A 13,953-nucleotide genomic window follows, 5' to 3' on the forward strand; every position below is an offset into this window, starting at 1 on the left:
TGGGCATTCAGGTTGTTTCCTTTCACTATTACAAGCACCTAATTTAGTTAATGTGTTTTCTTTTTCTTTTTAAAATCACTGTTCTAGAAAATACCACGTTCTTTTCCTTTTTGTCTCCCTTTGGCAGCAGCGTGTGGGGCGCAGTCTTGCGGGGCGGTAGTGTGTGATTTGCCCTGTACGAGGCTTTGCTGTGACTCCGTCTGCCTATGTCATGTTTCTCTTTGTGGCGATGACCGCTTGTTTACCACACTGCTCTGTGGTTCTAAAAACAAGTGTTCCGCAGCAGCTCTGTTTCCTGAGCGTGCCGCTCACTCTCCCTTCCTGACTTCCAGCGGAGGCTGGTCTCCTAGAACACGCCATGGTAAACAAAGTTCTCTGAACACCTCCTGATTGACAGTGTGGTGTATTTTTATTTAAAATGACTGTTCACTGGCTACTCTGAAACATGTTGTAACCTTGACCTTTATATTCACCATTGTTTTTAATATTCATTTAAATGGCAGGCAGTATAATAAAAGGTAACTTCTTCCTCGATGTTACTTCTAAATAGTGTGTAGGGTACTACATTGTAAAGTAATAAATAAATGGCTATGGATATATCATATCTATATTGAAATGCATTGGAGAGTGGGTTTAAATAATGCATAGGCTTCTGTAATGCTGCTCTTTTACCATTTGATCATGAGTGGGAGAAGTTTTCAAAGCAAATCATTATAAAGCTTCAGAGAAATTCTGAGTGGTATTTCTTTGTTTTAAAAAGATTTTATTAATTAATTTTTTTAGAGAGAGGGAAAGGGAGGGGGAGAGAGAGAGAGAAACATCAATGTGTGTCTGCCTTTCATGCTCCCCCTACTAGGGACCTGGCCCACAACCCAGGCATGTGCCCTGACTGGGAATCGAACTGGTGACCTTTTGGTTTGCAGGCTGGTGCTCAAGCCACTGAGCCACACCAGCCAGGGCCTGAGTGGTCTTTCTTGACTTCCTTGTGATTTTATTTCTAAGTAAAGTCTTTGCATCTCGATCAAGTTTCTGTTTAATGCATGATGAAAATGATAATTAGAATCTTCTTTAGCTGAGAACACGCAGAGAAACACCCTTTGGCCATTCTGGGCTGGGTGTTCTCTGAAAGTAGGAGCCAGATATGGGTCCAAGGTGGAGACGGCAGCCTCTGTCCCAAAGAGCCATGTGAGCTCAGTTGCAGAAGGTAGAAGAGCTGGAACAGTGGGTTCAAGTGTCCAAGCTGCTAAGAATGTGACTTCAGCCAAACAAACCAGAAAAGCTAGTATTTCTGCTGGTGCCTCAGGCTGTGTTCTGTGCATGACCATCAGTTTTCTTTTGATGATCCCCATTACTGAGTCATGCCGAAGGCTTGAAATGGAGCCTGTGCTAGGCACTATTTAAGAAAAGGGCAGTGAGGATGAATTTGAGAGATTAAACTGTGCAATAGAAAGAAAGACAAATGACACAAAACCTGCCATTCATTCCGTGAATGTTCGTTCCATCCTGCTCTGTCCCAGACACGGTTTTGGGAATTCAGTAATGCATGTGATACAATTTTCCTGCTCTCCAGGAGCAACTGGCCCCAAATGGAGGAAGCTTGGGTTTCTTACAGCTGCGGATTTCAAATAGCGAGATTCTAACAGTTGTGAACTGAAAGTGAGTTTGGGGTTAAGGATTGTCAGCCCAGACAGATGAACGGGGAGATGTGGGAATTGGTGGTGGGCAGAGGCCGGCAGGTGGACCGGTGGACAGGTGACAGGTGTGGGATCTGGGGAGCGGCTTCTGTTGTGCAGACAATGCGATGGGTAGCTGGCTTTGGTGGCACTGCTCTGAAGGCTCGAGGCCTGGTCTGGGCCCCCAAAGGTCCTTGAGGTAATGCTTTCCTGACAGTGAGATACTCTTAGGATCCGGCAGTTCACTCGGTTCTCGCCCAGTGCTACTCAAAGTGTAGCCAGCTGACTGGTGCCAAGAGACAGGTACGGGCATTGAAAGTGTTTACAAATTTCTATAGCAACCTGACTTTGCAGCCACATCCAAGTGCTTGAGCAGTGGATTACTTTGCTTGAACAGGATGTAGACCCAGGTGGGTCTGGGGGACTTTGATGTGTAAGTTTGCATCTGGCCGGAGCTGGGAACTGGTCCTGTGTATGGGGACCCTGTACCCTTCCCTAACGAACAGAAGCAGAACGAAACAACCTCATCCTGCACGGCATTCGTTTGAGAAACAGCACTCTAGGCCAAACATGGAGGTAACGGGAGGTGAGGCTGTGGGCCCCACAGTCAAGGACTTAAGTCAATCTAAAGCCATTTGTCACATTCCATTTTCCTTTTGGGTCTTTGTCAGTGCGCAGACACCCCTCACCGTCCCTTCTTCCCTGTCCTCGTCCATCACCGGCCTGTGTTCTCTTTTCGTGAACGTTACTTTTCTGTGCACATTATGTGCAGTTCTGTGCACGTGTTCTATACACATCATACACAAGTCATAAATTCGTCATTGCAAGGAGTATTAAAGTGTTCTGTTGTGTTCCTGTGCCACAGGTTCTTGGCTCCTCTGGGGCCATTGCTACTTTCTCCTGTTATAAACAGTGCATCCATGAATATTTTTGAACAAATTGTTTCTTTTAAAATTTGTTTTAGGTTCCTGCAGTCTGTGCCCAAAGAAGAAGTAGTTTTATTGCTCCACAGAAAGACGAACTGATTTCTATTGTGGGATTAGATGTATAGACTTTCTCTGTGGCTCCAGGCTGTGCGGTGATGATACTTCTCGTTTGCTAGTTTAGTAGGCCTATATACTCACCTTGAGAGTGTTTTAATGTGCGTACTTCAGGAGGTGAGGATGTGATGATCTGACTTCAGTACTTTCTCACAGGTAAGACTAAACAATCTTAAAAAGACTCTTACCAAGTCGAAAGTGGATGTTGACATCCTGTGTGTGATTTTATCAACTTTGCATAGAATGCACGTAAGCTTTTCTTCATTGTATTTCACATCTTCACCATTCTGTTGTTGGTTTTCTCATCGTTTCATTGTATTTTGTGCTGTAAAACTTGTTCATTAGTGTTTAAATATTTATACTCAACTATACCATCTCTTTTGCGATTCTGTTTTCTTGGCCAGAAGTTATTTTCCCCTTCGCAAGGGGGATAAATATGCTGTTCTGCTCTTTTCTAGTTTTTAAAATGCTATCTCTTAGATCTGTCTGGACCTTATTACAGTGTTTGGTGTAAGATGTGGATCTAGGTTAATTTTCCTCTGTACTGGAGTCTAACTGACCAGTAACTTTTTTTAGTGATTTCCCCCTTATTTTTGTGATTTTTGTGGCTTGACATAATGTTTTTGACATATAGAATGAATATATTTTTGGAATCTCCATTGTTATTCACATGGAATCTCCATTGTTATGCTACCACTTATTTCAAAAGTTAACTCAACACATATGAATTCTGATTGTAATCTATTTTAACCCTACCACCGTGACCTAGAAACAGCATCATTTTACGTCCTTTCCTCTTATTCTTTGAGTTGTATTTCACTGTTAGTTAGTATAGTTCTGTAAATCTGCCTGATTTTTTAAAACAAAATTGTTTCATTTTTATTTTCTTCTAAAGACATATTACACCAAGTCTTAAGACAGAGGACACTGGACGTGAAGACAGAGGTCCACCCCAGTCTTGACCATGTAGTGCGGTCACTTTTCTCCTTGCGTGTACCCTGCTAGAGTTATTACAAAGCCAGGCTGTGATCCTCGTTTCTGCATTTTAGCACAGTGCTTACACAGAAGTCCTGCCTGACTTCTGGCTGCACTGTTGGCCCCATCGAGGCAAGTGCTTTGGGTGCTTTCGGGAGCAGTGATTTTAGTGGGGTTGTGGCTGGTTAATGAGAGGACGAGGTTGAGAGTTCGGAAAACTTATGAGTCAGTCAGCTTATCTCCGATCCCAGGCTATAAACCCTTCTCTGTGCTTTGGTCACAGAGGAATTGGGAGAGATGTGTCAGCGTAGACTTGTCACCATTAGTGAAAGAAGCTGTACGTGGCAGGGAGTATTGGCTGTGTATGTGGCAAAAACTGCCGTATGGGGCCAATATTTAGACATTAAAAAGGCAAGAGGGGAGAAAATGTAGATCATTAGACTGGGGCGTTTGTTCTGTATGAGGTAGCTTTTAGTGTGTTCTGTCTCAGTGTGTTCTGAGTTTTTAGAACTGCTGGCAAGTTCCCTGGGTGGTCTCCCCATCTCAGAGCTGCTAGCAGAGGGGCACACGTGGCTTCAGAGGGCAGCCCGTGCGCCTGGCGAAGATGCCTGTGGAGGTTTGTAATGGAACTCTTCCCGGTGTGGGGCGTTCATCTCTGAGTGAGTGCCATAGCGTTTTTCTGTTTGATTATGGACTTTGTAACAATATCAAGTGACTCCAGGAACTGAGAATGATGTTTAGTATATAAAGTTTTTTATCAAATTGCCTAGTAATTCAAAAACACTTGGCAATGAAATTAGCAAAGACTTAATGATTATTTTAGAGATTATAAACTCTTACATTGTATAGCTACTCTACACTTAAACATTTTTCTTCTGCTGCTTGGTAATTTCCTGGTTTCTTACTAGTTGCCTAATGTATTTTTCTGACAGATTAATATTTGTTACCCCTAGCCTGAGTGGCTGTCAGATTCACTTTTTCCTTCTATCTGCTGTTTCCCCCCTTATAAACTAATTGAAATAATAGGAGATGCATGTAATACAAAGAACTTTTAGTTTGCAGTGAATAATTACCAATACCTATGTGATGCATTACAGCACAGAATGTGTTTCATCTTCTTTGAGGTTCATGAAACCCTGGGAGGTGGGAATTATTGGTATGTCTGTTTACAGGCAGGTGTAGGAACGGAAGCTCAGAGACTGTGTAACAACCTGCCTTCGGCTACAAGGTAATTAGTAGCAGTTCAGGACCTCTGGTTGTAAATCTCATTCTTTCCCCTGTGTATCTCCTGGTTATCATTCTTTTGGACAGAATTACATTTTATTGGAAGAGAATGGAAGTGTTTTTTTTTTAAATCACAATATGTGGTGCTCAATTTAACGGGCTCAATGAATCACTGACCATTATGATGATGTAATATGTTTTTTCTTGAGGATATGACTATGCAAAAGAACATGCTTATTTAAAAAAGTATTCTGAAAATATTTTCCTAACATATTGATCAAGTGAATGTAGTGTGAAGAACTTTTCTAATTTTATTCAAATGATCTCATTTAAGGGAAAAATTTATCCATAAGCACAAGCTGTAGAATTCTGAGTTTTTTGGATGCTCTTTTATAGTCAAGTTTTAAAAATTTAGTTTGAGAGTATCTGTTGCCGGAATATAAAATTGAGGTTGATTTTTGTCTGTTAGCCTATCCCCCGTGGCCTTGCTCTGTTCATGCATTGGTTTTACCAGTTGTTATTTTTAGTAGTTTGTAGATTCCTTACGATTTTCCATATAAACTGTAATGTCTTCAGCAAATTGAGACCATTTTACTTTTTTCTTTGTCATCTTCATACCTTTTTTCCCTTGACTTTAGCAATGTATATGCTACAGTAATAGGCACGAGTTTGAATTAGTGCTGTTCTAATGTTCTCATTGTGATAAGACTCCTTTATGTCTGCTTTATGAACCATGGATACAGTGTTGGAGAATTTTATTAAAAATTACAATTTCAAAACATATACCAATGCTCACTAGCTGTATATGAAAAATAATTTTTGAGTTATTAGGACTTTAAACATTATTTTTCATATTGCTAATGAGCATCAGTGTGTGTTTTGAAATTGCAAAGGGGGGATAAATGGTGATGGAAGGACACCTGACTTGGGGTGGCGATCACTCAATGCAATGTACAGCTGACGTATTACAGAATCGTACTCCTGAAACCTACAAGATTTTATTAACCACTTTCACCCCAATAAATTCAATAAAAATTAAAAAAAATGCAATGTAAGGAATTTTGATAGGTGTTTGTTGGCAATTCTTTCAGTTATTTAAGAACTTTTAAAAAATTACAGCAGTGAGACAAACAGGATCTTAATAAAAATCCACTCCACTGAGGCAACGGGGCTAATTTTAGATGCTGAGTTTACAGAGAAGCATGTAAGGCCGAGTGAGAGAAAAGGAGAGAGGAGATTGGGATGGAAATCAAGTATCTAAAATGCAAACAATATTTTTGACTGTTCATGTTAATAATATGCCTATAATTAAATAATATTTGAAATATTGCATGGAGGGATAAAAAGAGAAAGAAGTTCAAATTTACCTCAGACACTTGCAAGCTGAGTGAACATGGACAAATGACATCCTTAGTTTTTTTAAAAAAAACCTGTAAAATGGAAGTAATAATAAGCAGCTTTCAGTGTTGTTTGGATCAGAAATAATATACGTAAAGCTCTTGGCACATATCAGGCATGCAATAATGTGTATTGATATCTATGATTATTATAGGACTCCATCCTTTAGCATTTACTTATTAAATTATTATTTATGTATTAAATTGTTACACTTTATTCATGGGTACTATCAAATACCATGTGTCATCAGAGGAAGGGAACAATATCTTTGAAGAACTCTGTCCTGCTAAAAGGGTGTAAACACTCTTTCCTGGAGACTTGCCCTGACAAGAGAGGAAGTAACCGTGATAAACGCCTGCTGTGAGGGTAGTTGAATCATTGACAACTTCCTTCTGTCCCTTATTGTCATTTACCACCCCCCCCCCCATGGAGTGTCAGACACCCATGCTTACTTCCCAGGACCTTTGAGGACCTTGCTGCTATGACCCTATGCTCAGTTGTCCAAGGAGCACCCGGCACCCAGGGTGAGGGGGACGCTGCCACTGTGGATGTCTGTGGAGTCACTGCAGATGACTGTGACAGCGGGATGGCCTTTGCCAGGCTTTGTCTTCATCATTCGCTTTCCTGCCCCTTCCCTTTCTCTGTATCTAGACTACTTGGCAAGGTGTCCTTGGCTAATGGTGTAACCTCTTTTTTCTAGAATTCTGAAGGTGGACTCTATGTATGCATGAATACATTTTTGGCCTTTGGAAGGGAACACGTTGAAAGACATTTTCGAAAAACTGGACAGAGTGTATACATGCACCTGAAAAGACACGTGCGAGAGGTGAGAGATGCACCTTCGGAGACCTGCTTTGATGTCCGTCCTGTGCCACTGTCTTACTTACTGTGTTTGTCGCGTGGAGATTGTGCTGTGCCCACGTAACTCCTGATTCTCGGATGATGGGAAACAGAAACAGGACTCTCTGTAGAAATTCACAGAGTCCCCCAAATCTTACCTTAACCAGTTTTATTTTTTTCCTTCCTCTGAACCTCAGCTTCCAATTAAGAAGATATGAGTTGACTGATGGAAAAATAGTAAAGTAAAAAAATACAAAAAAAGTACAGAAAATAATATTAGAAACACTCATGATTCTAAAAGTCAGAAATAAAAAATATTTGGGTATTTTTGCTTCATTTTTTTTTTCAGCAAGAGAAAGAGCTTTCTTGAAAGTTGAAGTCTGTTTTGTTTCCCTCACTCCCAGAAGTAACCATAGCTGTGAAATTGTTGTTTCTCATTCCTATTTATGAGTAGGTATTCATCATCAATATGTGGAATGATTGTGTGTTTTAAAGATGTAGATAAATACTGTCATACTCTTACTTGTAATTCCATGTAAAACTTTCCCTTTCAGCATTGTTTTGAAATCTATTCATGTTGTGATACATTTGGATGTAGTTACTTCAATTTAATAGTTGTTTGGTATTCTACATTGTCATTTATTATTCTATTTGTTCCATTGATGAACATTTAGATTGTTTCTTTTTTTTTTGCTTCTATTAACAGTGTAACAGTTAACATTTTTATCCTTTTCTCCGGGGGTGCAGTTTCAAGTTTTTTTTAGGAAATATATGTAGAAGTGGTAATGTTGGCATGTGGGTGCGTTTATCCTTATTTTTACTAGATACTGAGAAATTCTTCCCCAGATTGGTTGCACCAATTTAAACTCCCATCTGCAGTGAACTGGTTTTCCACAGCCTCACCAACGCTTGGTCAGACTTTTGATTTTGCCCATCTAATGGTTGGGAAGTAGCATGAAATACTTGGCATTTCCTTCTGTGAGAGTTGAAACTCTTTATTTATGTTTATGGGCCATTCTGGCTTTCTCTTCTCTGAGTTGCATATTTATATTTTCGGCCTATTTCTCAATGGATTTTTCTTTTTGTTAAGTTTTATTTAGTTCCTTTCACATTCTGGATAAAAAAAACTTTTTGCTTTGTGAATTATTTTGTAGAAGAGAAGTTTTGAATTTTGATGTACTAAACTTTTATAAATTGTACTTTTTGTATAGTGTCTAAGAAATTGTTTTCCAACTTAAGGCCATAAAGATATTTCTTTTGATGCTTTTCTTTTTTGAGAAGTGCATGTGTGTGCACACATGTGTGTTTTAACATTTTAGGTCTTTAATCCATCTATAATTTATTCTTACATTTCTGTGAAGTGTGGGAATCTACGTTGTATTTTCTATGTTGAATTGTCCCACTATTACTAGAGTTGTGCAGTCTTTCCCAATGATTTGTAGTGCTATCTTTTTTTTTCTTTTAAAGATTTAATTTATTTATTTTTAGACAGAGGGGGAGGGAGAGGGAGAGAAACATTAATGTGTTGTTGCCTCTTGTGCGCCCCCAACTGGGGACCTGGCCAGCAACCCAGGCATGTGCCCTGACTGGGAATCCAACTGGTGACCCTTTGGTTCGCAGGCCGGTGCTCACACCACTGAGCCACACCAGCCAGGGCAGAGTGCCATCTTTTTTATATTTTAACTTGCCATTACCACATGGATCTGTTTGGGGGCTCAGTTCTTTTCCGTTGATTTTATTGCCTATTTTTTGGCCCCTGCATTGGTGCGACAAGTCTGATATCTGATAGTGCAAGCACATTCTCCATGTTAATTTTTCCCAGAACTTTTCTGAGTTTAGACATTTGTTTTTCTATATGGATTTTGGAATCAGTTCATCTAGTTTAAAAAATCCGGTTGAGATTTTGATTATGATCACATTCAACCTGGTGATTAATCTATAGCGCACATCATCATATAAGTTTCATGAGGGCAGGTAATTCTGTCTGTTTTGTTCCCTTCTGTGTCCTGAGCACTTAACAGTGCCCAGCAGAGAGTAGATGCTTCAGAAATATTTATTGAATGACCATTCAACGTGCCATACCTTTCTATTTATTCACGGCTCTTCTATGTCCTTCAATAATATTCTGTAACTTTCAGTAAAGGAGCTTACATTTTGTTAGCTTTTTTAAAGGTACTCCGTAATTTTTGTAACTACTATAACTGCTGTCTTATTTTTTATGCATTTTAATTGGTGATTGGTGGTGTTTGGGGATATTATTAATTTTCAAATGTTGATTTTATGTTTAGCCAGACTGTTCAACTTTCACTTTAGTTCTAATAGTTTGTAGATTATCCTGGATCTTCTAAACCAGCAATTTTCAACCTTTTTCATCTCTTGGCACACATAAACTAATTTTTAAAATTCTGCAGCACGCCAAAATATATATTTTTTGCCAATCTTACAAAAAATAGGTATAATTTTGATTTATTCACACCAGACAGTATGGTTGTGTTGGCTTTTGTCGTTTCTTATTCTTTGACAATCTAAGGGAAAAGAGGTCAGTGCCCCTGACTAAATAGTCAGGTATTGCATGTTCTAAAAATTCTTGCAGCGCTCCAGTTGAAAATCACTGCTCTAAATCATGAGTGCTGATTTGAAATGCATCGACTCTGTCACCCTAGCCTACTTAACATGTCCTCTGTTTGAATTTTGGACAGTGAGGAGAGATCCCAAAGTAGACGGTAGGGAGAGTAGGGTGAAGAGGAGGAAGAAAGGCCAAGAGGTCAGATAAGCCATAACCCCAGTGATTAGCCTTAAAATAATCTAATGTTGGCTTAATATTATATGATTTACATTTACTACTCCTGTTAGTTGGGGCATAGCAGTTCTTGTGAAGTCCTCTTTGTGCCACATATTTCTTAGTATCAAGTGATGGAAGTTTTGCAGAACTGTGGGTGGGGGGTAGTGTGGGACGGGGGGGGGGGGAGAATGAAACAGGCCTGGAGACTTGAAATAACTCGCTCACGGTCACAGTCACGCAGTTAGTGCCAGAACTGTAGCATGCTGGTAATCTTGTCCAGTTAGCTCTGTGTCTGAAATTTTAAGTTAAATACAGGGTCCAGCACAAATAATGCCCCTTTTTTAAGTACAAAATCATAAGCATGTAATTCTGTAACACAATATCACACTCAAGCACACCATATGACATTTTAGGTGAAATGTTCAAAGTAAAGCTATAAATTATTCCAGTCATATCATTACCCTGCCAACCACACTCACACAGGCCTTACTTCTGCCTGGCCCTGTATTTCACTCTCTGATCACAACCCTTTCTTGGTTTGGCTCTTCCACTCATTTATTTTGATTTGTTGTCCCTCTTTGACACCTTCAGGCCTGTGGCTTTTCCGGGCAGCCACTTCCCCTGTTTGGTTAGCCTGCTCATCAATTGGGATCCAGGACTTTGAACATTCTCTTATCACCGATACCCTCGATGACCCTTATCCCCTTGTCTTGCCTCCTTAACTGCCCTCAGAACTCCAGCCAGGATCCCCAGTGGTATCATTCTCTGCTTTCAGGCCACACAGTTAGGAATCCCGCACTGCCATGGGGTCTGGGACCCTGTCCTGTTCCTGGCCCTCCCCCTCTGCTGGGCCCTGTCCTTGCCGAGCAAACCGAGTCTGTACTGTCTCCTGCTCCAGACTTTGGATGCTTCCCTGCCTCCTGATTCTCAGAAAACAATTTGCCTCGTACTTATGGAGGAAACAGGGACCCCTGGACAGCAACTCTTCGAACTCCTTTCTTGCCTCTTGGGAACTCAGGTGCATCCAGTTCCTCCATCTCAGCTGAAAGCTTGCTCTCTCTGTCGTCCTGTCCTGTCTCTTCCTACCTGCTCCTTCACTAACTCCACTCCCTTCGATATGCCCAGTCGCTCCCTCTTCTGGCTTTTTTCTCCCACCTTACAAAAGAACCTGCCACAGAATTTCCCAAGTGTCCTCCGTTAGCCCATCCTTCAAAAGCTTCTTTAAAAACTTTTCTGTTCTCCTCATCTCTGGTGCACCTCCCGTTGAGTTCAGCCTTCTGACTGCCCTTTCTCACCTTCCTTCCCTAGCATTGCTTTCTTCACTTACCCTTCAGACATGGCATTACCTAGGTTTCCATTTGACCCTTCTGTCTCTTCTCTGAAAGCTGCTCTTCTTCATTACTGTCATGTACATTGTTGGTTTAACCACTGCCGCTGAGCTGATGACTCCCTCATCAATATCTTCCCAGAGGCAAAGATCTGACTCTGACCTGGCTTTTTCTACTCGAAGCATCTCATAAGTACTGCAAACTCACTGTGCCCAGCCTGAATGAGTTATCTATCCTCTTTCTCAAAGAACAAAGAGTTGTCTTGAATCCTGGAGACCTAGACATCCTTTGGATCCTGCTTTCATTCCATGACTGGTTGGTGACCAAGTCTTGTCTGGGGCTCCCAGATAGCTCTGAAGTCCCCCTGCCCTCTGCATCCCTTTCTTCCTGTCTGAGTGCTCATTAGCCCCTAAAAGGACTACACTCTAGCTCCCTGACTAGTGTCCTTCTTTCAAACCTGCTGCCTTCCATCTACCCAGTCTGCATGCTGTGCCCTGAGTGCACTTTCCAAATGCTTGTTATCTGTGCATCTTGTCTTAAATCTCTGACGTCTCTCCCTTTGTTGCAGGATGAAGTCCAGGCTCTTTTGCACGTGATTAGAAGGCCCTCCGTGATCTGGCCCACGGAGCCTTTCTAACCCTCAATTTTACTCCACCAGCCTTGTGCGCTAGACACAGCAAACCACTTCTTTTTTTTGGAACACACTGACTTTACGCCTTTGTACAGGGTTTTGTGTTTGTTTGTCTGGGATGCTTTACTTCTACTCCTACCCCTCTTTTACCGGTCGCATTCCCTGTGGTCAGCATATCCATCTGTCTGGTCATCATCGTCATCCATCCATTCACCATCCATCCAGCAAATGCTTGCTGAGCAGCTGTTGTATGCCAGGCCTGCTGTTCTTCTTACGTGACTGTCTCTGCCCCCATCCTGCACCTCCTGAAGAACTGTCATTTCCTCCTTATTGTCGTTGTTGAAGTCGGTAAGTCTGAAGGAAGGATGCCATAAACTTCTGTAGAGACATTTGAAGTGATCTCCAGGATTGTTAAATGTGTGTACGGTACAGGTTTATTTGATCTCTTTTTGAGGCCGGTAAGTGGAGGGGAGAGGAACAGAGGCTCAGAGACCAGGGAGGAGAGGGGTTCCAAGAGAGTGACATGAATTTGGCATTAGTATTTGGAGAAACAGGTTTCTGAGCTGAAGTGTTCGATGAGTCTCACAGTCCTCAAATGTGAACTATAAACTTATAGTAGAAGCTATAAAAACATCATGTGAGAATCACAGAGATGAGTCAGTCTTCAATGCCACATGGTAAAATGTAGGAAAGAGACTTAGCGCTAATAACAGCATGGACTAAAGAAGCAGCAAGGCCCTGATGCTGCCGTCACACGTGTCCACATGAAAAGGTGCCGGGGTTTGACCCCCACCCCCCCGTGTGTCAGAAACGTGCTCTTTTCCTGTTAGCTGAAGGAATGTACAAGGTGGACATGTTGTTTTGACCTTGGAAACAAACATTTTTATAATCCTGTTTGAGAGTCAGATTTATTGTGTGAGTGTCAGAGGGTAATGAATGACGTCTTTTGCAGGAACACTTGATGGGCGTTCATTTTGTTGCTGCCAGGGATTTCTGTGATAGGTCGAAACTGCACGAAGCTTAGGGTGGTAATGTAGCCAGCCATTGGGTGGTGCTCTAGAAATGTTTAGGGAGGTTAGATTGATATGTAATATGACCAGAATATCAGTGACTATATATTGATATTTATTAAACCTTTCAACAGTAATTGTTGGGCATGTCCTGGCCCAGCCACCGGGGACCTTGCAGGTAGCAGGGGCCAGCATCCTCCAGAGTAGCTCCCGCATTGGGCGTGGACTCCAGCCCCTTGGGAGGATGTGCCGACTTGAAGTTGAAGCATCTACTCGTTACTTCACTTTGATGCCTGGTTCCACTTCCCTTTCCAGAAGTGCTTTCTTTATAACTTGGTGAAAATAATCAGGTGGAACAATAGCATTGCCCTTCGCTTACCTCCATTGACCTGGGTCAAGTTCCTGTTTATCCTGGAATCTCGAATCCAGGTTGAATATTTCCTCTGGACTTTTATAAAACCTGGGAACCTTTGAGATTTACTGCCCCCCTCTCCACCCCCCTCAGTCCTCTATTCCATGGGATGCATTTTAACAATGTCTTGTTTTCTTTTCAGAAGGTAAAAGGGGCATCTGGTGGAGCTTTACCAAAAAGGAGGAATTCCAAGATTTTTTTAGGTAATGTACATAGTTATCACTAATGTGCCTAGATTTTGTGTGTGTGCACATGTGCGTGTGCATGCGTGTGTTTGATTTGGAATAACAGGTGGCTTATTGCTCTGCAAGTTAAGGATGAGTGGAACCAGGTTAACTCGAGATGATCTGACTCGTTTCACGTTCCCTGAGTGGTGGAGGATGTCAGCACTCTCGGAGGGCTGGCGCAGCGAAGCCGTTGTGCCTGCAGTCACTGGGGAGCGATTGTGATTCTGCTTCTGGTCTCTTTTCCCACTGCTTGTAAAGAAAAGCCAGTTTCATGTCTTTTTTTTTTTTTAATATTAGCCAAACGACAGAGTTTATTGGGGTTTCACTTTTTCCACTGATGTCCTTTCGCGTTTCAGAATCCCATGTTGCATTTAGTTGTCGTGCTTCCTTATCTGTCTAATCTGGCATAGTTC

General features: G+C 41.5%; 1 protein-coding gene and 1 non-coding gene across 2 annotated transcripts in view; one reads left to right on the forward strand and one right to left on the reverse strand.

Annotated features, from left to right (window-relative positions):
- Positions 1-13,953, forward strand: part of USP13 (ubiquitin specific peptidase 13) — a 103,003-nt gene that overhangs the window by 14,193 nt on the left and 74,857 nt on the right. Inside the window, exons 2-3 of the mRNA XM_053918113.1 lie at positions 7,011-7,136; positions 13,456-13,516. Of these exons, the coding sequence (XP_053774088.1) occupies positions 7,011-7,136; positions 13,456-13,516 (187 nt within the window). The remainder of the gene's footprint in view (positions 1-7,010; positions 7,137-13,455; positions 13,517-13,953) is intronic.
- LOC112309590 (small nucleolar RNA SNORA81) lies at positions 3,609-3,783 on the reverse strand. The gene has a single exon (XR_002975277.1). It is a non-coding gene; the product is annotated as a small nucleolar RNA SNORA81 (small nucleolar RNA).

This window comes from Desmodus rotundus, chromosome 2 (genome assembly GCF_022682495.2).
Source record: "Desmodus rotundus isolate HL8 chromosome 2, HLdesRot8A.1, whole genome shotgun sequence".
In the NCBI taxonomy this organism is placed as follows: domain Eukaryota; kingdom Metazoa; phylum Chordata; class Mammalia; order Chiroptera; family Phyllostomidae; genus Desmodus; species Desmodus rotundus.